Genomic DNA, 24473 nt, shown 5'->3' on the forward strand with positions numbered 1-24473 from the left:
GCACCGCCCTCCCTCAGCGCGCCTGCGTGCCGTGCGCACCGCCCTCCCTCAGCGCGCCTGCGTGCCGTGCGCACCGCCCTCTCTCAGCGCGCCTGCGTGCCGTGCGCACCGCCCTCCCTCAGTGCGCCTGCGTGCCGTGCGCACCGCCCTCCCTCAGCGCGCCTGCGTGCCGTGCGCACCGCCCACCCGCGCGCTCCGCCCGCTGTTTTCACGCCGCGTTAGCCCCGCCCATCGCACCTTAAACCACGCCCCTTCTTAACAGATCCGCTCTGGCCACGCCCCCATTTAAAGGAGCCGCAGCACTTCGGGGATCGCGCCCCCCCCAGACCCGCAGCGGCTGCAGAGCGAGGGGCGTTTATTTGGTCCCGGGGGGCTCCTAGAGGTGGGGGCTGGGGGTCTCCATGGCGGGGGTCCCTGGGGGGGTTCCATGGCTGCGGTCGCGCTCCTCCCAGAGGGTGACGCCGTCGCAGGAACAGACGCGTTTGGGGTTCTGGAAGAGCCCGGCCGCGCGGGCCACCACGCCACAGGCCAGCCTGGGGACACGGGAGGGTCAGGGGGGGTAACCCCACAAAGACCCCCCCCCCCCCAAAAAAAAATCCCTCTCGAGCCCCCCCGGTGCTCACCCCGGTCCCGAGTTGCCGGTGACACGGGACAGCGGGTGCGACCCCCGGCCCAGATCGTCCTCGCCCTCGGCCACCACCACGGAGCGGCCGATGATGTCCCAGACCTGGGGCGGGGGGAGCTGGGGGGGTCAGAACCCCCCAGACCCCCCCAGTTATGGGGACAGACCCTCCCCGGTCACGGGGCACAGCCTGAGCTGGGCTCAGACCCCCCTGGCTGTGCCTTGTGCCCCCCCCGGACCCCCCAGACCCCAATTCCCACCTTCAGCCGCGTGTCCTCAATTCGGAACCGCGCTCGGCCCTCGGAGTCCGCCCAGATGTTCCCCAGGTCCCCGGCGTGCTGGGGGGGGCCAGGGGGGGTCAGGAGCCCCCCAAAACTCACAGAGCCCCAGAGACACCCCCTGAACATCACAGAGACACCCCAAACCCTCCAGAGACTCTCCAAAACCCCTCATTGCCCCACAAAAACCCCACAGAGACCCCCCCGACCCCTCATTGCCCCCCCAAACCCCTCCAAGACCACCCCAAACCCTCCAGAATCCTCTCAGAGACCCCCCAAATTCCGCCCCCCCACCCCCAGCTCACCCTGTGCTGGTCCTGGGGTCCCCCGTGGGTCTCTCCATCAGGGTTGAAGTGGCCCCCGCAGCTGTTTTTGGGGGGCAGGGGGGTTATGGGGGGTTAAATTGGAGGTCCCCACCCACTCTCCCCCCCCGCAGTCCCTCCCCACCCGTCTCACCTGTTACAAGGGTCCGAGAGGTCCCCAAATTCGTGGATGTGCAGCCCGTGGGGGCCGGGGGGGAGCCCGGACACGGCCCCGTCCACGAGGCAGCGGCCGGGGGTGAGCTGCAGGAACCGGACCAGCCCCCGAACCCCCCCGGGACCCCCCAGCGCCGCCACCGCCGCGCCCCCGGGGGGAGCTGGGGGGGACACGTCAGGATCCGGCACCCCCAAAACCCCCCCCCGGCACAAAAACAACCTCAGGGAAGCCAAAACTTCCCCCCAAAACTGACCCTAAACCCCGGCCAGGGACAGCAAACCCCTCCAGGAGAACCCAAACCCCACCAGGACCTCCCCAAAACCCCTCTGTGACCCCCCAAAAACCCCCCCACGGGACCACCCAAACCCACTGTGAACCCCCAAATCTCCCAGGACCCCCCAACCCATCCCCAAGACCATCCCAGGGTCTCCCAAACCCCACTGTGACCCCCCAAAACCCCTCAGTGAGCCCCCAAAATATTTCTGAGGCCCCCCCCAAACCCTTCCAGGACCCCACTGACTCTCGGAGGAGCCCCCCAAGCCCTTGAGCACAACCCTGCACCACCAAAATCCTGCTTGTGGTAGGACACAGCAGCACCCAGACCCCACTGGGACATCCCAAACCCCCTCAGGGACCCCCCCAAAACCCCTCCGGACCCCACTGACCCTCGGAGGAGCCCCCCATGCCCTTGAGCACGGCCCTGCACCCCGAATTCTCCAGCAGCTCCCGCACTCGCTCCGCCGCTGCCGTGGTCTCCACCAACACCGACTGCTCCTGGGGCCGCAGCTCCAGCAGCTTCACGTCTGGGGGGGCACACAGGGGGTGTCGGGGGTCCCCCAAAACCCTGGGAGGGGTCTCTGGGTTTGGGGGGATGGGATTTGGGGGGTCTCACCGGGAGCCGCGTCCAGCGCTGCCCGCACGGCATCGGCGCAGCCCTGACAGCTCATCTGCACCGCGAACTCCAGCTGCGGGAAAAAGGGGGGTCAGCACCCCGAAACTGGGGGGAAAGCGAGAAAACAGCCCAAAAAATGAGGGGGAAAGTGTCAGCACTTTAAAAATGGGGAGGAAAAAGGGAGGCAGCACCCCAAAACTGGAGGGAAGGGGAGCCCTGAACCCGCAGAGCCGCACGGGGAAGGGTCCTGAAAGTGCTGAGAAGGGACCCTGCACCCCAAAACTCCTTCCTGAGGCTCTGGACCCCCAACCCGCCCTGCGAGGGGGTTCTGCACCCCCAAAAGCGCTTCTCACGCCGCCCTGAACCTTCAGCCCCTCCTGCCAAGGCTCCTGCACCCCTAAAAGCGCCGCGGGAGGGATTTGCGCACCCGGATCTCCCAAAAACACAGAGTTGCACCCCCAAATTTCACCCGCTCGTTCCCCGAGCCCCTCCGCCGCCCCTTCCCCGGCTCCCCGAGCTCCTCCGCCCCCCGGCCCCGTCCCGGGGGTCCCGACCCGGCAGCTGCTCCCGCCGCCCGCCGGCGACGCCATGGCCGCGGACTCCGACCCCGGAACCGCTCCCGCGTCACTGCGGCGCGACGGACCCGTTAAGGCGCGGGACCGGATGCTACGGGGGAAGGGTTTAGCGGTAGCGCTACTTCCGGTGTCCTGTCGTCATGGCAACGACGCGGCGTCTGGAACGGGCCGGATGAGGGAATTTAACGGGGGTTTTGACGGGTTTGGGGGGATTTGGGGTTTCTGGAAGGATTTTGGCGGCTTAGGCGGCTTTTGGGAACGCGACAATGGGGAAGGCGGGGTCCTGTGGGATGGTGTGGGGTTTTGGGGGGGTAAATTGGGTTTTCTCGTGGGGGGATGGGGGGATTCAAGTGTAAGGGAGCTCATTCCGCCCACGGAGACACGCCAAGGACCCCCAAAATCCCCTGGGTGAGGTCCCCAAAGTGACCAGCACTTCCCCCCCGACCCCCCCCCCCCCCCAAAACACCACGGGGCAATAAAGAGTTGAAAAAAAAAAAGTTTATTTGGCCCAAAAAGAGCACAGACACGGCTAAGGGACCAAATCTGGGGACCAGGAGGGTGGAAATAGGACACCCCCAGAGTGATGGACCCACCTGCCACGGGTTAGAGCCCCCCAAAACCAAACATCAGCCCCGCCAAGGGCTCAGAGCCCCTCTGAACCAGGGGTCAGGACCCCACAAAGGGCTCATTACCCCCCAAATCAGGGCTCAGCATCCCCCAAGTGCTCAGAGACCCCCCAAATCAGGGTTCAGCACCCCCCAAGGGCTCAGAGACCCCCCCAAATCAGGGCTCAGCACCCCCCAAGGGCTCAGAGGCCCCTGAATCAGGGGTTAGGACCCCACAGAAGACTCAGCACCCCCCAAATCAGGGGTCAGGACCCCCTAAGGGCTCAGAGACCCCCTGAATCAGGGTTCAGCACCTCCCCAAAGGCTCAGAGCCCCCCAAAACCAGACATCAGCCCCTCCAAGGGCTCAGAGCCCTCCTGAACCAGGGTCCAGCACCCCCCCAAGGACCCAAAGCCCCCCCAAAACCCTCAGCCCAGCCCCTCCCTGACCTGCTGCACCACCCTGGCCCTCACCGCCCGTCCCTCCCGCGCCCCCGGCCCGGGGGGGGGCGGCGGCGGCGGGGGGGGCTCGGGGGGTCCGGGGGGGGGCGGGAGCCCCTCGGGGGGCTCGAGGGGGACGCGGCGGCGCAGGGCGATGTTGTGCAGGATGCAGCAGGCCAGGAAGATCTGGCAGACCTTGGGGGGGCTGTACTGCAGCCCCCCGCCCGCCAGGCAGCGGAAGCGGCGGCGCAGCAGCCCCAGGGTGCGGCGCAGGGGGGCGAGGCTCCGCCAGTGCAGCGCGTTGTAGCGCAGCTCGGCCGCGCCCCGCGGGCCCGGGATGGGCGTCAGCAGCCACGGCTTCAGCGGGTACGAGCGGTCACCTGCGGGGACAGGGGTGGGGGGGGTCAGGGGAGGCGCCTGAGCCACCCCCAGAGTGCCGGGGGTATCCCTGAGCCACCCCCAGAGCACGAGGGGTAACCCCGAAACACCCCCAGGGCATGTGAGGTACCCCTGAACCACTCACAGAGCATCAGGGGCACCCCTGAGCCATCCCCAGAGTGCCAGGGGTATCCCTGAACCACCCCCAGAGTGCCGGGGGTATCCCTGAACCACCCCCAGAACACCCCTGAGCCACCCCCAGAGTGCCAGGGGTATCCTTGAACCACCCCCAGAACACCCCTGAGCCACCCCCAGAGTGCCGGGGGTATCCCTGAGCCACCCCCAGAGTGCCGGGGGTATCCCTGAGCCAGCCCCAGAGCACGAGGGGTACCCCTGAACCACCCCCAGAACATCAGGGGTACCCCTGAGCCACCCCCAGAGCATCAGGGACACGCCTGAACCACTCACAGAGCATCAGTGGCACCCCTGAAGGAGCCCCAGAGCATCTGAGGTACCCCTGGACCACTCCCAGAGCATCTGAGTCACCCCTAAACCACCCCCAGAGCATCAGGGGTATCCCTAAACCACCCCCAGAGCATCAGGGGCACCCCCAGACCCCCAGGTTAGCCCCAGCCTTCAGCAGGCACATACTGTCCCCTTCGGGGGGGTGGGATTGGGGTGTAGGGACCCCCTTGATCCCCAGGACCCCCTCATCCAACAGCCAGACCCGCTCCATCCTGGCACCCTCCACGAGCCACACCAGAATCAAACTCCCTGACACTCTCACCAATCTGGGACCCCCCCAAACCACCCAGGAGCCCCCCAAACCCCCCCTCACCCAGCAGCCAGACCCCCTCCGTCCTGCTGCCCTCCATGAGCCGCGCCAGGGCCGAGTTCTCCAGCACGGTGGCGTTGGCACACGAGCCGGGGAACTTGGCCACCACGTTGGTGATGGCGCCGTGGCGGTCGCACACCACCTGCATGTTGATGGAGTGGAAGTTGGCGGCGTTTCGGAACAAGGGCTCGTTGTCAGCCGGAGCCCGCAGCGCCACGTGCATGGCGCCCACCAGCCCCAGCACCCCGGGCAGCGCCGGGGGGTCCCCGGGGGGCGCGGGCGGCGGGGGGAAGGCGATGTACCGGGGCGCCCTCCGCTGCAGCGCCGCCAGGAACTGCGCCAGGCAGTTGGACATGGCAGACTGGCTGATGCCCGTGCTGAGGCGCGACGCGGTCTGGAAGGAGCCCGAGGCCAGGAAGGCCAAGGCCGAGGTGACTTTGACGGCCACGGGCAGCGCGTGGCTGCGGCCGGTGAGGCTCTGCAGGTCGGCGCCGAGCTCCCGGCACAGCGCCGCGATGGCCGCTCGGTCCAGGCGGCAGCGCCGCAGCGCCTGCTCCTCGCTCAGCTCCAGGAACGAGCAGCGCACCCGGTAAATGCGCTGAGCCGGGTACGGGCGGCGCCGGCGGCCGCGGCGGGGACTCGGGGATGGGGATGCGGCGGAGGGAGCGGCCGGGGGCGCGGGGAGGGGGATCCTGGGTGGGAGGTGCTGGTCCTGAGCCCAGCCCTGATCGCGGTCCCGTTCGTGGTCTTCATCCCCGTGCCGGTCCTGATGCCGCGCCCGGTCCCGGTGCTGATCTCGGTCTCCGTCAAGGTCCTGATGCTGCGCCCGGTGCCGGTCCCGGTGCTGATCTCGGTCTCTGTCAAGGTCCTGGTCCTGATCTCGGTCCCAGTCAAGGTCCTGATCCTGCACCCGCTGCTGGTCCCGGTCCCAGCCCTGTTCCTCAGCGCTGTCCCGGTTCCGGTGCCGGTGCCGCTCCCGGAGCCGCCGCAGCAGCAGCACCGCCTGGGACATGGAGGGGCGGGGCCAGCGGGGAAAGGGGCGTGGCGAACAGCCCAGGGGTGTGGCTAATGCTGGAGGGGCGGGGCCAGACCCGGCCCGTCCCGGTGCCGCGACACCCCGGAGGGATCGGTCACTCGCCGTTCCTGTCCGGGTTACGACCCCTGTCCCGGTGCCGGTGCCGATCGGTCCCGATGGCAGCAGTGGCTCCCGGTCTGACCTCGTCGGTGCCGGTGCTGATGGAGGCAGTTGGTTTCTGTCCCTGTCCCTGTGCCGGTCGATCCCGATGCCAGCGGGGCGGTCGGTCCCTGTCCCGGTGCCTGTCCCTGTTCTTGCCGGTCCCGGTTTGCCCCGCTCGGTCCCGGTTTCTCCCGTCGGTCCCGGTTTGCCCCGCTCGGTCCTGGTTTCTCCCGCTCGGTCCCGGTTTCTCCTGTCGGTCCCGGTTTGCCCCGCTCGGTCCCGGTTTACCCCGCTCGGTCCTGGTTTCTCCCGCTCGGTCCCGGCTCCCTCTGTCAGACACTCCCGGCCCCGCCCCTTTCCCGCGCTCTGATTGGCCAACGCTGCCGTCACCTGCCCCTAAGGCCCCGCCTCCTTTCTCACTTCCGGCGCGCCGCCGCTCCCCATTGGCCGCCGCGAGGGCGGGAGCGCTTTGTGTCCGATGCTGCCCGGGCCGCCGCTGGGCGGAGCCTCGAGTCGTCTGGACCAATCGCATCGCATTATTTCGGCGCTCTCAGCCAATCAGCGCACGCTGTGGGCGTGGCCCCACCTGAGGCGGACACCGCCATTTTATTACCGTCATCGAGTGCCGGGGCGAGGGGGGGGCGCGGTGAGAATTGAGGGGGCCCGGGGATCACGGATGGGACCGGGAGGGCGCGGGGAGGGAGCTGGGGCCCTGCTGCCTGTGGGGGAGGACGGGACGGGGTCCCTCGGCTTCGGGAAGGGGGCTAGGAGGGGATTCAGACCCGGGACCGGAGCGGGGTGAGGTCTGGGGGAGACCTGGGTCCCCCTCCGTGGCCTGGGGGCCATGAAGGTCTCCCGGCCCATTGTGAGGAGCCCGGGCCCTGGGTGTCTCTCCTGAGGGGTCTCCGCTTCAGGGTGCCCTGAGGGGCCCTGCGGGGACGGGGGTCCCATTGGGAATCAGCTAAAGGAGGATCTATGTAAGGTGGGGGGAACCTTTCTCATCCCCTTCCATCTCCCCGGAGCGGCACCGACCCCTCAGCGGAGCCGGGGGTGCTGTGGGGAGGGTCTCACCGAGCCCCCCCTTCCCTCCCACCGCGCAGGAGGGTCGCGATGGTGAAGCTGTTCATCGGGAACCTGCCGCGGGAGGCGACGGAGCAGGAGATCCGCTCCCTGTTCGAGCAGTACGGGAAGGTGCTGGAGTGCGACATCATCAAGAACTACGGCTTCGTGCACATCGAGGACAAGACGGCGGCCGAGGACGCCATCCGCAACCTGCACCACCACAAGCTGCACGGCGTCTGCATCAACGTGGAGGCCAGCAAGAACAAGAGCAAAGCCTCCACCAAGCTGCACGTGGGCAACATCAGCCCCACCTGCACCAACCTGGAGCTGCGCGCCAAATTCGAGGAGTACGGCCCCGTCATCGAATGTGACATCGTCAAGGACTACGCCTTCGTGCACATGGAGCGGGCCGAGGACGCCGTGGAGGCCATCCGGGGGCTGGACAACACCGAGTTCCAAGGTGAGGCGCGGGCTGAGGGAGCGCCAGACTGGGAGGGGGCACGGGGAGCTTTTCATCTGGGAGAATTTTGGCTGATTTTGGTGTTTCTGGGCCCACTCTGTGGTTGATGCTGTGTTTGGGGCCTCTTCTCGTCCTGGAACGCCGGAATTTGGCTTTGGGGATGGTGCCAAGTGCTGTCCCTGTGCCCTCATCTGCTGTCAGGGCTGGCGGCTCCACAGCGCCACAGGGTTTGTAGGAATTCTGGAGGATTTGCCCCAAACTCGTTGGTTGAGGTCGAGTTCCACTCCTGGAGCCACCTCATGGGACTGGTGCTGTCCCTGTGCTGCTGGAATTTGGGGGAAAATGGGGCTGGGAGCCAGCACTGTGTCCAGTTGGCTCCTGTTGGCCCCAAATCCTGCCTGGAACCGTGGGGACCCCCCTTGTCTGTGGGGGCTGGTGCCCACCCCTGCCCTCAGCAATACCAGGAGTGGCTCTCAAGGGTCCCACAGTGACAAGGGTGGCTCAGAGGGGTCTCCTGGGCCAGTGCCACCTCTTGGGGGTCCCGTGGTGCCAGTTCTGGCCGGGATTCTCGGGGTCCCTGCACTGTGGTGTTGGTGCCATTTCTGGCGGGTCCCATGGATCACCAGCTCCAGCCCAGCTTGGCCACCACGGGCTCAGATGTCCTGATCTTCGGCTTAATCTTGCTGCATTAATTAAATAACTAAATAATAAAATAACGCCTGGAGTTTGTGCCTCTGATACGGACCCCAAACAAAGGAGCCACGGGGTTTTTATTTTTTTGGTTTGGGGGTTGTCACCTCCTGCCCTGTCCCCGAGTGTCCCCAACCTGGCTGGGCCACACCTGGTCCCCAGGCCCTTTGTTGTGGGAGCGTCCCACGGTGCCCAAGGTGACTCTTGGTGGTCTCAGTGTGCCAGGGGTGGCTCTTGGGGTCCCCACGGGGTTGTGCCAGTGCCAGGGACAGTCCTGAGGGACCCCATGCTGCAATGCTGGCGTTGACTCTGGGGAACCCCACAGTGCTGGGGTGCTTCTGAGAGCTCCCAATGGTGCCAGGGTGACCCTGAGGGGTCCCATGAAGGTGGCCAACGCCAGGGAGGGTCCTTGAGAACCCCACAGTGCGGAGCCAGCCCCGTGTGACCCCGTGGTGCCAGAGCAGGGGGTGGCTCTGGGGGTCTCTGTGGCCCGGTGCTGGTGTTGAGTGCAGCTCTGGGCGACCCCATGGACTTGTACCAGTGCTGGGATCAACTCTGGGGTACCCCATGGCCCAATGCCAGTGTCAGGGTGGCTCTGGTTTATCCCATGGCCCGATGTTAGTGTCGGGGTGGCTCTGGTTTATCCCATGGCCCGATGTCAGTGTTGGGATGATTCTGGTTTATCCCATGGCCCGATGCCAGTGTCGGGGTGGCTCTGGGTGACCCCATGGCCCAATGCCAGTGTCGGGGTGGCTCTGGTTTATCCCATGGCCCGATGCCAATGTCGGGGTGGATCTGGGTGACCCCATGGCCCGATGTCAGTGTCGGGGTGGCACTGGGTGACCCCATGGCCCGATGTCAGTGTTGGGATGACTCTGGGTGACCCCATGGCCCGATGTCAGTGTTGGGATGACTCTGGTTGATCCCATGGCCCGATGCCCGAGGCTCGGGGGCGGGCTGGGCGCGGTGCCGGGGGTGACGCCGCGTCTCCCTCTCCCCAAGGCAAGCGGATGCGCGTGCAGCTGTCCACCAGCCGGCTGCGGACGGCGCCCGGGATGGGAGACAAGAGCGGCTGCTACCGCTGCGGGAAGGAGGGGCACTGGTCTAAGGAGTGCCCGGTCGATCGCCCGGGGCAAGTGGCGGACTTTGCCGAGGCCTATAACGAGCAGTACGGAGCCGTGCGCACTCCCTACACCGCGGGCTATGGGGAGACCGTGTATTACGATGAGGCCTACGGCGGGATGGCCGACTACTACAAGCGCTACCGCGTCCGCTCCTACGCCACGGCCTCGGCGTACGACGCCTACGCGGAGCAGACCATGGCCCAGTACTCCCAGTACGCCCAGTACTCCCAGGTCCAGTCCTCGGCCATGGCCGCCACCACGGCCATGGCCGGCCGCATCCCCACCACCTTAGACGCGTACGACCGAGCGCTGCTGCCCACCCCGGGCGCGGCGGCCGCCGTCGCCGCCGCCGCCGCCACCGCCGCGGCCGCCGCCGCGTCCTCCACGTATTACACCCGGGACAGGAGCCCCCTGCGCCGCACGGCCGCCGCGGCCAGCACCGTCGGAGAGGCGTACACGTACGAGCGTGGGCAGCTGTCGCCCGTCTCCTCGGTGGCCCGCGCGTCCCTCTACGACCTGCAGCGTTTCGAGCGGGATCCCTACGGGGAGCGGCTGCGGTACTCCGCCTTTTGAGGTGAGCGCCGGCAGCGCCGCGAGCTCGGCCCGGGCGGCCCCGCGCTGCCAGCGCTCGGTAACGCACTTTCCCCCCGCTCAGGATCGCCGCGGACCCGCCCGGGACTCGCCGCCGTTGCCGTGGCTCCGCAGCACCCGGACGCCGCCGCCGCCTCAGGTCAGACGTGCCCCGGGTCGCCGCGGCCGCCGCGTCCCCTCCCCGTCACCGGGACCCCCCCGTCCCCGCCGGAGCCGCCGGAGCCGCCGCGTCCCAGCGCCCGCGTGTCCCCGTGCCCGGGTGTCCCCGAGTGTCCCCGGGTGTCCCCGTGTGTCCCCCACCTCCCCTCACCTCTCTGCTCTCTTCCAGGTGCGGCGGCCTCGGATGGAGCCGTGTCCCCCCTGCCTGAGCCCCCCCTTTTTGTACGGAGCTTCCCCAGAGTCCCCCCCGCCCCCCTGCCCGGGCGGGGTCACCCCCGACCTTTCCCGTCCCCTTTCCAGCAAAATAAACATTTTCACCGAATTTCTGTCCCCCGATTTCTGTACCTGGCGGGGCCAGCTCTGCCCAATCAGAGCGCAGCGCCGGCGCCGTGTTTAAAATCCCGCGCGGAATATGCAAATCAGATCGGGGCGGGAGGGGCGGAGCGAATGCAAATCGAATGCGAGAGCGGCCAATCAGGATTGTGGAGGGGCGGGGTTATGCAAATGTTTTCCGGCGTGGGGACCCGACCCTATTTTAGCAACGGACCGTGGGACTTATTTTTGCGCCCGGAACTTATTTCTCAAATTCGCGTCACTGTTTCTGCCCGGACTTGTGTGGCTTTTGTGACGCCACTTCCGTTGCGACGCCGTCTCCGGAGCGACCATGGCGCTGAACGGCGGTGAGGAACCGGCGGGACCGTCCCGGGACCCCGGGCGGGGATCCCCCCGGGATTAACGGGAGTCACCATGGAACCAGGACCGGGACTGGGACCCCGAGCGGGGATTCCCCCCGGTATTAACGGGAGTCACCCTGGAATCCGGGACCGGGACCGGGACCCCGAGCAGGGACCCCCCCGGGATTAACGGGAGTCACCCTGGAACCACCACCCGGACCGGGACGTTCCCGGGACTTCCTGCCCACCACCGGGACCCTCCCGGGACTCCCCGCCCACCACCGGGACCCCGCATTTAACAATCGGGAGTCACCCTGGAGCCCCCACCGGGACCGGGACCCTCCCGGGGACCCCCGATCCCGGGGACGCTCCGTGACCCCTTCCCGCCCCTCCGAGTCCCCCCCACGCTCCCTTAACCCGCTTTCCCCGCGTTTTGGGACCCTCCCCCCGGTAACCGAGCCCCCCCCCCGGTAACCGAGCCCCCCCCCCGCTCCCCCCAGGCGCGGACGAGGCCGAGGCGCGGCGGGAGCGGCTGGACCGGGCGAGCCGAGCCATGGGGGCGCTGCTGCTGCGGGGGTACCGAATGTTGGGGAGCTCCTGCCCGCAGTGCGGGGTGAGCGGGGAGCAGCGGGAACCCCCCGGGACCAACCGGGGAACCCCTGGGAAACCCCCGGGACCAACCGGGATCAACCGGGAAACCCCGGGAACCAACCGGGGAAACCCCCGGGACCAACCGGGGAACCCCTGGGAAACCCCCGGGACCAACCGGGAACCCCCGGGACCAACCGGGGAACCCCTGGGAACCCCCCGGGACCAACCGGGATCAACCGGGAAACCCCCGGGACCAACCGGGACCAACCGGGAAACCCCCGGGACCAACCGGGGAACCCCTGGGACCAACCGGGACCAACCGGGAAACCCCCGGGAACCAACAGGGATCAATCGGGAAACCCCCGGGACCAACCGGGGAACCCCTGGGAAACCCCCGGGACCAACCGGGATCAACCGGAAACCCCCGGGACCAACCAGGACCAACCGAGATCAACCGGGAAACCCTGGAAACCCCCCGGGACCAACCGGGGAACCCCCGGGAACCTCGGGAACGGGGAGGGATCGGGAACAGGGGGATGGGGGAGGAGGAGCTGGGACCTTCATAGATTGGGAATTGGGGGGGCTGGGACCCCCCCGGGGATCTGGGGGTGCGGAGGGTCCCGGGGGGGGTCCCAGCCCCTCGTGACCCCCCCGTGCCCCCCCCAGACCATTCTGCTGCAGGACCGGGAGCAGCGGCTGCTCTGTGTGACCTGCCAGGACCCCGAGGGGCCCGGGGGGGGCAACGGTACGGCCGGGGGGGGATTGGGGATTTTGGGGGGGCTGGGGGTGGAAATTGGGGATTTTTTGGGGGGGCTGGGGGTGAAAACTTGAGATTTGGGGGGGCTGGGAATGGGGCTGGGGGTGGGAATTGGGGATTTGAGGGGCTGGAAATGGGAATTGGGAAATTTGGGGGGCTGGAAAAAGGGCTGGCGGGGGGGGGTTTGGGAATTTTGGGGAGTCGGGGGTGGAAATGGGGGATTTTTTTGGGGGGGCTGGGGGTGGGAATTGGGGATTTTGGAGGGGCTGGGGGTGGAAATTGGCGATTAAGAGGGGCTGGAAATAGGAATTGGGGAATTTGGGGGGTTGAAAACGGGAACTGGGGATTTTTGGGGGGGCTGGGGGTGGGAATTGGGGATTTTTGGGGGGGCTGGGGGTGGGAATTGGCGGGGAATGGGAATGTAGAATTGGGGAAGGCGGGAATTTGAGGAAGGGCTCGAAACTTTGCGGAGGGTTGGATTTTGAGGAGAAAACCTCAGGATTTGAGACCCCCCCAAACCCACGAGACTGGGGGGATTGGGGGGGTCCCCATTCCCCATCTCCTCTCACTCTCCCCTCTCCCCTCCCCCAGCTCCCGCCCCTCCCCCCGCCCCCTCCCCCGCCGCCCCCCGGCCCGAGCACTGCGAGGGAGCGGCCGCCGCGTTTCGGGGGGCTCGGGCGGGCCCCCCCGGGTCCCCGGGCGGCGCGGTGGGCGCGGCGCGGGCGGCCGTGCTGCAGAAGCTGCTCTGGGCCGCGCAGGAGCTGCCCCGAACCGCCTCGGCCGAGGGCAGCGCGCAGCTCTGCCAGCTGGTGCGGGCCTGCGCCGACGCGCTGGGGGGGCTGCAGGCGCTGGAGACCCCCCTGGGGGCCGCGGAGCCCCCCCCGACATCCTGAGAGACCCCTCCCCAAAAATAAACCCACGCTGGATCCCCTCCCGCCTCCTGGAGAGACGTAAATGCTGCCCGTGGTGGCCCCACCCCCACAAAACGTGTCTGGGATTTATTGGGGGGTTCGGGGGGTTTGGGGGGGATGGATGGATTGAGGGATCGATGGATTGAGGGATTGATGGATTGGGGGATCAATGGATTGGGGGGATTGATGAATGGGGGGAATCAGTGGATGGGGGGCATCAATGGATTGGGGGATCAATGGATTGGGGGATCAATGGATTGGGGGGATCAGTGGATTGGGGGGATTGATGAATGGGGGGGATCAATGGGTTGGGGAATCAATGGATTGGGGGGGGAATCGATGGATTGAGGGATTGATGGATTGGGGGATCAATGGATTGGGGGATCAATGGATTGGGGGGATCAGTGGATTGGGGGGATTGATGAATGGGGGGGATCAATGGGTTGGGGAATCAATGGATTGGGGGGGGAATCGATGGATTGAGGGATTGGTGAATTGAGGGGGATCAATGGATTGGGGGCATCAATGGATTGGCAGGGATCAATGGATTGGCAGGGATCAATGAATGGGGGGGATCAGTGGATTGGGGGGATCAATGGATTGGGGGATCAATGGATGGGGGGGATCAATGGATTGGGGGGGGATCGATGGATTGGTAGGGATCAATGGATGGGGGGGATCAATGGATTGGGGATCAATGGATTGGGGGGATCAGTGGATGGGGGGGATCAATGGATTGGGGGGATCAATGGATTGGGGGGGGAATCGATGGATTGAGGGATTGATGAATTGAGGGGGATCAATGGATTGGGGGATCAATGGATTGGCAGGGATCAATGAATGGGGGGGATCAGTGGATTGGGGGGATCAATGGATTGGGGGGATCAATGGATTGGGGGCATCAATGGATTGGGGGATCAATGGATTGGGGGGGATCAATGGATTGGGGGGATCGATGGATTGGGGGGGGGAATCAATGGATTAGGGGGTGATCAATGGATTGGGGGGTGATCAATGGATTGGGGGGATCAATGGATGGGGGGGATCGATGGATCCCAACAAAGATCAATGGATTCTAACAAGGATCAATTGATCAGAGGACAATCAATGGGTCCCAAGAAGGATCAATTGATTAGAGGAGAATCAATGGTTCAAGGGAAGGATCAATGGATCCCAACAAGGGTCAATGGATCCCAACAAGGATCAGTTGATCAGAGGAGGATCAATAGATCCCAATAAGGATCAATCGATCAGAGGACAATCAATAGATCCCAATAAGGATTGATTGATCAGAAAACAATCAATAGATCCCAATAAGGATCAATTGATCGGAGGAGAATCGATAGATCCCAACAAGGATCAATACCTGGGAATCCCCTCAGGAACAGCCCCGAGCTCGGGGAAGTTCCTGGACAAAAATCGGAGCCCGGGATCAGTAAAATGCTTTGATATAAAAGTGATTTGATATAAAATAAATTGGATATAAGAGGGTTTGATGGAAGATAAATTTGATATAAAAGGGTTTGATATAAAATGAATTTGATATAAAATGAATTTGATATAAGAAGGATTTGATATAAAAAGGGATTTGATATCAAACTTTGATTCGGTGACGAAATCGGAGTCAAAGCAAAACCGAAACCCCAAAATGATCTCGGGGTGAGGGAGGGGGGGGGGTCACCGGGGGGGGAGGGGACATTCGATGACCCGGGGGGGGGGTGGGGGAGGGGCGGCCCCTCCCCCTCTCCGGTTTCCTGCGGGCGGGGCCGGGGGGGGGGGGCCCGGAGCTGTCGCGGCCGATCGCGATCCCGGCGCTGCCTCACGGGGGGGGGGGGACGGGTGTCACGAGTGGGGGAGGGGCTGTGCGGGGCTTTGGGGACCCCCGGGGGGGTGTCGGGATTTGGGGGGGTCCGGGGGGGTCCATGGGGAGCGTCTGGAAGCGGCTGCAGCGCGCGGGGAAACGCGCGGCCAAAGTTCGCTTCGAGGCGACCCTGGAGGAGCTGCTGGTGGAGGGGGGGGGCAGCTGGTGAGTGACCCCCCCGGGACCCCCCGGGACCCCCCGGGACACCCCCAAATCCGTGCGGTCCCCCCCCGGCCTCCTGCGACCCCCCCCAAATCCTCCGGGATTCCCCCCAGATTTATGGGACCCCCCCCCCCCAAATCACGGGGCGCCCCCCCCCGGGACTCCCCAATTCTCTGAGACCCCCCCAAAGGTGGGGGAGGGACCCCAAACCTCCCCCCACCCTCGGGAACCCCCCAAACCCCTAAAAAAACACGGGACCCCCCCCAAAAAAAATCTCCGAGATCTTCGGGCACCCCAACCCCCCCAAACCCCCGGGACCCCCCCAAACCCCTCGGACCCCCCCGAAATCAATGAGACCCCAAAAATCCCTGGGACCCCCCCAGGACACCCCAAAACCACCGAGACCCCCCAAAATTCCCCTCCCCGGGTTCATTTTGAGTTAAAAATGTCCATAAATGGGGTCGGGCTAAAAATAGCCCAAGGTGGGGGGAGGGGGAACCCCCCCTTCCCATCCCGCCCCTCCCCCCCTCGGGGGTGTCCGGTTTCCCCCCCCGGCCCCAAATTTAGCCGCGACCCCCCCTCGGGGAGTGGGGGAGGGGAGGGGGTTGAATTTTGGGGGTCCCGGAGGGGAAATTTGGGGAGGGGGGGGGGGAGATTTGGGGGTCCTGGGGAGAGGGTGGGTTTGGGGAGGGGGGGGTCAGTTTGGGGGGGTCAGTTTGGGGGTCCTGGGGTGTCCTGACCCCCCCCCCGCCCCCCCAGGACCCCCGACAGACTGACCGTGGTCTGGAGCCGGCGGCACCGCAGGGTCTGCTCCAAGGTGGGGGGAGGGGGGTCCCGGGGGGTTTGGGGTGTCTCGGGGTGATTTTTGGGGGTCTCTGGGGATCCTGGGAGGGTTGGGGGGGGGTCTCTGGTGGTCCCGGGGTGGTTCGGGGGGGGTTCAGGGCTGATTTGGGGAGGGGGTCAGGAATGGTTCGGGGGGTCCCGAGGGAGTCCCGGGGGGTCGGGGATGATTTTGGGGGTCAGGGGTGGTTTGGGGGGTCCCGGAGGGGGATCAGGAGTGGTTTAGGGGGGTCCCCGGGGGGGTCCCGAGGTATTTTGGGGGGCTCTCTGACAGGGGGTGCAGCCCCGCAGGTGGCAGTGGGTGGGGTCAGGGATTTTTTGGGGGGTCCCGGGGGGGGGGTCAGGGATGGTTTGGGGAGGTCAGGGGTATTTTTGGGGTGTCAGGATATTTTGGGGGGCTCTGACAGGGGGTGCAGCCCCGCAGGTGGCAGCGGGTGGGGTCAGGGTTGGTTTGGGGGAGGGCTCAGGGGTATTTTTAGGGTCCCGGTGTATTTTGGGGGGGCTCTGACAGGGGGTGCAGCCCCGCAGGTGGCAGTGGGTGGGGTCAGGGATTTTTTGGGGGGTCCCGAGGGGGGGTCAGGGATGGTTTGGGGGGCTCAGGGGTATTTTTGGGGTCCCGGTGTATTTTGGGGGGCTCTGACAGGGGGTGCAGCCCCGCAGGTGGCAGCCCGGCATCCAGAACCCGCAGCGGGGGATGGTCGTGTGGGTGGTGCCCGAGACCCTCGAGGTGGTCGTGACCCTGTACCGGGTACGTGCGACCCCCCCCCGGGACCCCCCCCGGGACCCCCCCCGGGACCCCCCTGGGACCCCCCCGGGACCCCCCCGGGACCCCCCCGTGCCGTGTCCCCCCCGAGACCCCCCCGGGACCCCCCCCGGGACCCCCCCGTGCCGTGTCCCCCCTTCAGACCCTCCCCGACCCCACCCGCATTTTTGCCCCCCCCCCCCCATGTCCCCGTCCCCCCCTCACTGACCCCCCCCTGCCCCCCAGGACCCCCAGGCCGCCTCCTTCGATGACAAAACCTGGAACTTCCTCGTGGTGAACGTGAGGGGGGCACCCCAAAAACGGGGAGGGGAAGGGGAGGGACACCCCAAAAACGGGGGGGGAGGAAGATTGGGGGGGTCCCTGAGTGACACTGGGGTGCCCTGGGGTGACATCGGGTGTCTCCTGGGTGTGCCTGGGTGACACTGGGGTGACACTGGGGTGACATTGGGGTCCCTGGGTGTGCCTGGGTGACATTGGGGTCCCTCAGTGACATCGGGGGTCCCCTGGGGTGGGTGACACTGGGATCCCTGGGTGCCTCTGGGTGTCTCTGGGGTGACACTGGTGTGACACGGAGGTCTCTGGGGTCCCTGGGTGTCCCCTGGATGTCCCTCGGGTGTCCCTGGGTGTCTCTGGGGTGACACTGAGATGACACTCAGGTGACACTGAGGTCTCTGGGTGTCTCTGGGGTGACACTCAGGTGACTCTGTGGTCTCTGGGTGTCTCCCGGGTGTCTCTGGGGTGACACTGGGGTGACACTCAGGTGACTCTGTGGTCTCTGGGTGTCCCCGGGTGTCTCTGGGGTGACACTGAGGTGACACTGAGGTCTCTGGTGTCCCCCCCGCCCCGTGCCGTGACCCCCCCGTGTCCCCGCAGGAGTCGCGCGGTCACCGCTCGGTGGTGGCCGCGGCCCCGCTGGAGCTGGGGGGGCTGGCGGGGGTCGGGGACACCCCCCTGTCCCTGTCCCTGCGCCCCAGAACCCGCAGGGTGACAACGGCGACACTGCGGCTGCGGCTGCGCGGGACCGTCCTGATGGAGGGACACCCCACGTGCGGGCAGGGGACAGGGACGGGGACTGGGGACACTGGGGACACTGGGGGGACGTCAGGGGGATTGGGGACACTGGGGGGACATCAGGGGGATTGGGGACACTGCGGGGACATCAGGGGGATTGGGGACACTGGGGACACTGGGGACATTGGGGGGACATCAGGGGGATTGGGGACACTGGGGACACTGGGGGAACAATCGGGGAGATTGGGGACACTGGGGACATTGGGGGGATTGGGGGGATTGGGGGGACATCGGGGGGATTTGGGACATTGCGGGGAATGGGGACATTGGGGACATTTGAGACGGGAAACATTGGGGACATTGGGGACATTGGGGGGATTGGGAATATTTGGGACATTGGGGACACTGGGGACACTGTGGGGACATCGGGGGGATTGGGAATATTTGGGACATTGGGGACACTGGGGACATTGGGGGGATTGGGAATATTTGGGACACTGGGGACACTGTGGGGACATCGGGGGGATTTGGGACATTGGGGATATTGGGGGGATTGGGGACATTGGTGACGTTGGAGACACTGGGGGGACATTGGGGACATTGAGGGGATTGGGAACATTGGGACATTGGGGACATTGGGGACATTGGGGGGGGCACAGTGACCTGGGCTCTTGGGGACATCGGGGGGTCCCCGCTGGGTCTGGGGGGGCCTCGGGGACCCCCTGGGGACACTGTCCCCTCCCCCCAGGGACGAGGACATGCAGAGTGTCACCAGCCTGAGCCCCCCCGGGGACGTGGCCGACCTGGGGGACTTCGAGAGCGACCCCGAGGATGAGGGGGGGGCGCACAGGGCGGGGGGGGGGGCGCCCCCCGCACCCCGAGGTGCGTCCCCAAAGTGTCCCCAAAGTGTCCCCAAAGTGTCCCTAGAATGTCCCCAAAGCGTCCCCAACCCCCCCGGGGGTCCCTGACCGCCCTCTCCCCCCCAGCGCCCTCCCCCAGCGGGGACCCCCCGACTCTGGGGACACGGAGAGACCCCCCAGAGCCGGGGGGGGACCCGGAGCCGCCCCCCAAAATGACCGCGGTGAGTGGGCGGGGGAGATCGGAGACCCCCTGAATTGGGGAGGGGGAGGGGAAATTTGGGGACCCCCTGAATGGAGGGGGGGGCATTGGGGGGGGTCCCATGAGTGGGGACCCCCCCCCATTTTGGGTCTGGGGGTGCTGAGACCCCCCCCGGGGGTTTGGGGGCGCTGGGTGAGGAGGGGTCCCCAATAAAGGGGGGGGGTCCTACAGGGGTGGGGGGTGTTTGGGGCTGTTCCCCCCTCCCCGTTTTGGGTCTGGGGGGGTCTCTGGGTGTTCGGGGGTCTCTGGGTGCTGGGGGGGGTCTCTGGGTGTTGGGAGGGGTCTCTGGGTATTGGGGGGGGGTCTCTGGGTGTTGGGAGGGGTCTCTGGGTGTTGGGGGGGGGGTCTCTGGGTGTTCGGGGGTCTCTGGGTGTTGGGGGGTCTCGGATGTTGGGGGTCTCTGGCTGTGACGATGCTGACCCTCCCCCCCCGTGCCCCCCCAGGGCCCCCCCGGGGGTCGCGGGGCGCTCCTGGCCTGGTGCCGGGGGGTCACGGCCGGGTACCGGGGGGTCGCGGTCACCGATTTCGGGGGGTCCTGGAGCAGCGGGTTGGGGTTCTGCGCCCTCCTGCACCGGCTGCGACCCCGCGAAATGTGAGGAGGGGGCGCGGGGGGGGCGGGGGGGGGTCCTGGGATGAGGAGGGGGACATTGAGGGGGGCGTGGGGGGGTCCTGGGGGGGTCTGGGGGGTCCTGGGGGGGTCTGGGGGGTCCTGGGGGGTTTGGGGGGGACACCCAGCGGTGGAGGGGGGCACGGGGGGGGCACCCGGGATGTTTTTGGGGGGGTCCTGGGGGGTCCTGGGGACTGGGGGGGACATTGGGGGAGGGGCTGCGTCACTCGAGGACCCCCGCAGTGACCAAAGCCCCCTCCCCCGATCTCCCCTCCCCCCCCAGTGACTTCGACGCTCTGGACCCCCGCGACCACCGGGGCAACAACAAACGGGTGCGTGGGGGGGGCGGGGGGGGCCCGGGGGGTTTTGGGGGTTGGGGTCTCCCCCCCTGACCCCCCCTCCCCCCTCCCCCCCCCAGGCCTTTGACGCCTTCGCGGCTCTGGGGGTCCCGCGGCTCCTGGACCCCTCGGACATGGAGACCCCCGACCCGCTCGGGGTCATGACCTTCCTCAGCCAGGTCCGCGCGCTGCTGGGGACCCCCCCGGGGACCCCCCCGCACCCCCGGAGTGACGTCACCGAGGGGGAGACACCCCCTGATCCCCTGAGTGACGTCACCGAGGGGGGAACCCCCCCGGAACCCCGGAGTGACGTCACTGAGGGGGGATCCCAAATGACCCGCCCGGAAACGCCCCCGCACCCCCTGAGTGACGTCACTGAGCGGGGGAATCCCCCGGAATCCCGGAGTGACGTCACCGAGGGGGGGACACTCCCTGATTCCCGGAGTGACGTCACTGAGGGGGAGCCACCCCTGGAATCACAGTGTGACGTCACCGAAGGGGGACCCCAAATGACCCCCCCGGACCCCCAGAGTGACGTCACTAAGGAGGGGACATCCCCGGATTCCCAGAGTGACGTCACAGAGGGGGGAGTCCAAATGACGCCCCCAGAGACCCCCCTGGATCCCCGGAGTGACGTCACTGAGGGGGGAACACCCCCGGAATCACAGAATGACGTCACCGAGGGGGGACCCCAAACGACCCCCCCAGAGACCCCCCCTGATCCCCGGAGTGACGTCACCGAGGGGGGACCCCAAACGACCCCCCCGCGCCCCCGCAGCGGCTCCAGCGAGGGGGAGCCCCAGGAGCCCCCCCGGGACCCCCAAACCCCCCCAGAGACCCAAACCGGGACCCCCCCGGAGCCCCAAATCGGCGTCACCGAGGGGGGGCCCCCAGAGACCCCCCCAGAGCCCCCCCGGATGGAGCCCGGCCGGGGGGCGGCGCCCCCAGACCCCCAAATGGGCGCTGGGCAGGGGGGGCTCCCCCCGGACCCCCCCAAAATCGGGGACACCGAGGGGGGGCCGCTCCGGGACCCCCAAAGTGACGCAGCCGAGCCCCCCCCGCCCAGCCCCCCCTGCTCCGAGCCCCCCCGGGACCCCCAAAATGACGCTTTGGAGGGGGAGCCCCCCCAGTCCGGCGCCATTGAGGGGGGGCCCCCCCAGGCCCCCTCCCCCTCCTTTGGGGGGGTCTCGGCTGGGTCCGGGCGCCCCCCCCGGCCCGCGGGAATTGGGGGGGGTCTCCCCACGCCCCCCCCCCGCTCCCGGAGCCTCTCCCGCCTGCGGGACCCCGACCTGCGGCGCCGGCGCTCGGGGAGGGGCCGCGACCCCCCCCCCGAAGGTGAGAAACCCCCCCCAAAAGCGCCCCGGGACCCCCAAAGTGAGACCCCCCCCCCCAATGTGGGGGTCCCTGATCCCCCCTCTCTCTCCAGGGTGACGTCAGGACCCCCCCAGTGACCCCCCCCGGTGAGCGCGGGGGGGGCGGGGGGGCGTGGCCGTGGGGACCCCCCGGGGGGGGGATTCGGGGTCACCCCCGTGTCCCCTCCCCCCCCCAGAGACCCCAAAGGAGCCCCCGGAGCCCCCCGAGGAGGAGAGCGGGGTGAGGGGGACACGGGGGGACATTGGGGTGACGTTGGGGACATTGGGGACACGGGAGGGACAATGGGGGACACGAGGGCACCTCTGGGGACACGGGAGGGGGGACATTGGGGGGAGGGCAGGGACAGCCGCGGTGACAGGGACAGTGGGTGGTGGCACAGGTGACACGGTGTCCCCGGTGACAGGGACAGTGGGTGGTGGCACAGGTGACACGGTGTCCCCGGTGACAGGGACAGTGGTGGTGGCTCTGGGGGTGACACGGTGTCCCCGGTGACAGGGACAGTGGGTGGCACAGGTGACACGGTGTCCCCGGTGACAGGGACAGTGGGTGGCAGAGGTGACACGGTGTCCCCGGTGACAGGACAGTGGGTGGTGGCACAGGTGACACGGTGTCCCGGGTGACAGGGACAGTGGGTGGCAGAGGTGACACGGTGTCCCCGGTGACAGGGACAGTGGGTGGTGGCACAGGTGACACGGTGTCCCCGGTGACAGGGACAGTGGGTGGTGGCACAGGTGACACGGTGTCCCCGGTGACAGGGACAGTGGGTGGTGGCCGAGCTGGTGGCCCTGGAGCAGGAACAGACGCGCTTGGACGCTCAGGCGCCGGCGCTGGAGCGGGAGCTGAGAGCGCTGATGGACAGCGGTGAGGGGACAGCGGGGACAGCGGGGACAGCGGGGACAGCGGGGACAGCGGGGACAGCGGGGACAATGGGGACAATGGGGACAATGGGGACAATGGGGACACTCAGCCCACGATATCCCCATGTCACAAATGTCCCCAGTGTCCCTGATGTCCCCCCAATATCCCCGTGTCCCCAGTGTCCCCCAATTGTCCCCGACGTCCCCGTGTACACTATGTCCCCAATATTCCCAATATACCCAATGTTCCCCAATGTCCCCACTGTCCCCAATTGTCCCCAATGTCCCCAATACCCCACATCCCCCAATTGTCCCCGATGTCCCCGTGTACCCAATGTCCCAATTGTTCCCAATATCCCAAATGTTCCCAATTGTCCCCAATCCTCCCAGTGTCCCCCAATGTCCCCATTGTCCCCAGTCCCCCGACTGTCCTCAATGTCCCCAATGTCCCCGTGTCCCCAATGTCCCAAATGTCCCCAATATTCCCAATATCCCCAATGTTCCCAACTGTCCCCAATGTCCCCAATCCCCCGACTGTCCTCAATGTCCCCAATGTTCTCAACTGTCCCCAATCCCCAAAGTCCCCAATATCCTCAATTGCCCCCAATATTCCCAATGTCCCCGATGTCCCCAATATACCCAATGTCCCCGATGTCCCCAATTGTCCCCACTGTCCCCAGTGTCCCCAGGCGCGGACCCCGCCCGTGAGGAGCGGCTGCTCCGGGACTGGTTCGCGCTGGTGCAGCAGCGGAATTTGCTGGTGCGGCGACAGGACCAGCTGCAGCTGCTGTGAGGGGACAGCGGCGACACCGCGGGGACACGGCGGGGACACCGCGGGGACACCGCGGGGACATCGCCACCCTCCCTCCGTGTCCCCTCCCTGTGCCCCCCCGGCGCGGCGGGACCGCGAGGGGACACTGGGGACACTGGGGGGGGCTCTGCCAGCCCTGGTGACACCTCCTTGTCCCCTCCTTGTCCCCTCTGTCCCCTCCTTGTCCCCTCCTTGTCCCCTCTGTCACCCCCAGGGCGCAGGAGCGGGATCTGGAGCGGCGCTTTGAGCTGCTGAGCCGGGAACTGCGGGGGCTGCTGGGGACAGAGGGTGCGACACGGGGACAGGGGACACTGGGGACACAGCGGGGACACTGGGGACACCGAGGGGACACTGGGGATGGCGGGACACTGGGGACAGAGCGGGGGACACTGGGGACAGAGCGGGGACACTGGGGACAGAGCGGGGGACAGAGGGACATTGGGGACACGGGGAATAGGGACGGGAAATAGCGGGGGGATGTTGGGGACAGAGTGGGGGACATCGGGGACAGGGGGACAAAGGGTGGGATGGGGACACTGGGGATAGGGGAGGACATTTATGGGGACAGGAGGACATTTGGGGACACCGGGGATGGGGAGGAGGACGTGGCGGGGACATCGGGAACGCTTGGGGACATTTGGGGACATTTGGGGACATGTGGAGGAGGCACCAAGGAGGGACAAAGGGCTTTGGGGGACATTTGTGGAGGACATCTGGGGGACATCTGGGGACACCCCCCAGAGTGGCAGAAGCCCCCGGCCCAGCGCCAGCGCGAGCAGCTCTTACTGGAGGAACTGGTGGCACTGGTGAACCGGCGGGACCGGCTGGTGCGGGACCGGCACCGCCGCGAGACCAGGTGGGGACAGCGGGGACACCGGGGGACAGCGGGGACACAGCGGGGACACCGGGGGGACAGCGGGGACACAGCGGGGACACCGGGGGACAGCGGGGACACCGGGGAGGGGTCCCGGGGGATCTGGGGGGGCTCCTGGGAGGGGCTTGGGGGGTCCCGAGGGATTCAGGGGCGGCGCGGGGAGGTCCCGGGGGGATTTGGGTCTGTCCGGGGGTCCCGGGGGGTTTTGGGGGGTCCCGAAGGATTCAGGGGCTGTCCGGGGGTCCCGGGGGGGTTTTGGGCTGTCCGGGGATCTTGGGGTGAATGGGAAAGGTTCGGGGGGGTCCTGGGGAGATTTTCCGGGGGTCCCGACGCCCCCCGACCCCGCAGGGCGCAGGAGGAGGATGAGGAGCTGGAGCGGAGCCTCGACCCCCGGCGCCGCCGCTTCGGCCGCAGGGAAACGTGCGGGATCTGCTGAGGGACCCCCGGGACCACCCCGGGACCCCCAAAAATCCCCGGGACCCCCAAATCCCCCCCCAGGACCCCCGCGGTGCCCCCAGACCCGGCGGACGCGGCAATAAAGGAGATTTTTCTGTGTGA

General features: G+C 67.1%; 4 protein-coding genes across 9 annotated transcripts; 3 read left to right on the forward strand and 1 right to left on the reverse strand.

Annotated features, from left to right (window-relative positions):
* Positions 1 to 203: 203 nt before the first annotated feature.
* Positions 204 to 2931, reverse strand: CCS (copper chaperone for superoxide dismutase). 3 transcript variants are annotated; one of them, XM_056510301.1, is made up of 8 exons: positions 2824 to 2930; positions 2270 to 2342; positions 2043 to 2180; positions 1357 to 1537; positions 1206 to 1266; positions 883 to 960; positions 624 to 727; positions 339 to 533 (listed from the first exon to the last, which is right to left on the reverse strand). In XM_056510301.1, the coding sequence occupies exons 1-8, from the start codon at positions 2857 to 2859 to the stop codon at positions 377 to 379; spliced, it is 828 nt and encodes a 275-aa protein (XP_056366276.1). In that variant the 5' UTR covers positions 2860 to 2930; the 3' UTR covers positions 339 to 376. The 3 variants fall into 3 exon arrangements, with proteins under 3 accessions (XP_056366274.1, XP_056366276.1, XP_056366275.1); XM_056510300.1 differs by having other exon boundaries at positions 624 to 742; XM_056510299.1 differs by lacking the exon at positions 624 to 727 and having other exon boundaries at positions 204 to 533; positions 2824 to 2931.
* Positions 2932 to 5107: 2176 nt separating this feature from the next.
* Positions 5108 to 10687, forward strand: LOC130262793 (RNA-binding protein 4B-like). Of its 3 annotated transcripts, XR_008842151.1 has the most exons (5): positions 6850 to 6925; positions 7380 to 7801; positions 9494 to 10189; positions 10271 to 10345; positions 10535 to 10687. XR_008842151.1 is itself a non-coding variant. In XM_056510263.1 (4 exons), the coding sequence occupies exons 1-3, from the start codon at positions 5141 to 5143 to the stop codon at positions 10186 to 10188; spliced, it is 1668 nt and encodes a 555-aa protein (XP_056366238.1). In that variant the 5' UTR covers positions 5108 to 5140; the 3' UTR covers position 10189; positions 10271 to 10687. The 3 variants fall into 3 exon arrangements, 2 of the variants coding, with proteins under 2 accessions (XP_056366238.1, XP_056366237.1); XM_056510263.1 differs by lacking the exon at positions 6850 to 6925 and adding an exon at positions 5108 to 5691 and having other exon boundaries at positions 10271 to 10687; XM_056510262.1 differs by having other exon boundaries at positions 6848 to 6925; positions 10271 to 10687.
* Positions 10688 to 10945: 258 nt separating this feature from the next.
* On the forward strand, positions 10946 to 13318 carry ZNRD2 (zinc ribbon domain containing 2). Of its 2 annotated transcripts, none has more exons than XM_056510370.1 (4): positions 10946 to 11045; positions 11540 to 11652; positions 12297 to 12375; positions 12979 to 13318. In XM_056510370.1, exons 1-4 carry the CDS (start codon positions 11030 to 11032, stop codon positions 13278 to 13280), a joined length of 510 nt encoding a protein of 169 aa, XP_056366345.1. In that variant the 5' UTR covers positions 10946 to 11029; the 3' UTR covers positions 13281 to 13318. The 2 variants fall into 2 exon arrangements, with proteins under 2 accessions (XP_056366345.1, XP_056366344.1); XM_056510369.1 differs by having other exon boundaries at positions 11013 to 11158.
* Positions 13319 to 15172: 1854 nt separating this feature from the next.
* Positions 15173 to 24472, forward strand: EHBP1L1 (EH domain binding protein 1 like 1). Its single transcript, XM_056509932.1, has 16 exons — positions 15173 to 15324; positions 16081 to 16138; positions 16814 to 16909; positions 17150 to 17203; positions 17798 to 17970; positions 18684 to 18817; positions 18922 to 19016; positions 19498 to 19646; positions 19945 to 19993; positions 20080 to 21334; positions 21465 to 21592; positions 22129 to 22234; positions 22920 to 23019; positions 23256 to 23329; positions 23783 to 23897; positions 24264 to 24472. Exons 1-16 carry the CDS (start codon positions 15221 to 15223, stop codon positions 24349 to 24351), a joined length of 2778 nt encoding a protein of 925 aa, XP_056365907.1. The 5' UTR covers positions 15173 to 15220; the 3' UTR covers positions 24352 to 24472.
* The last annotated feature ends 1 nt before the right edge of the window (position 24473 follows it).

Source organism: Oenanthe melanoleuca, chromosome 25 (genome assembly GCF_029582105.1).
Source record: "Oenanthe melanoleuca isolate GR-GAL-2019-014 chromosome 25, OMel1.0, whole genome shotgun sequence".
NCBI classification, from domain to species: domain Eukaryota; kingdom Metazoa; phylum Chordata; class Aves; order Passeriformes; family Muscicapidae; genus Oenanthe; species Oenanthe melanoleuca.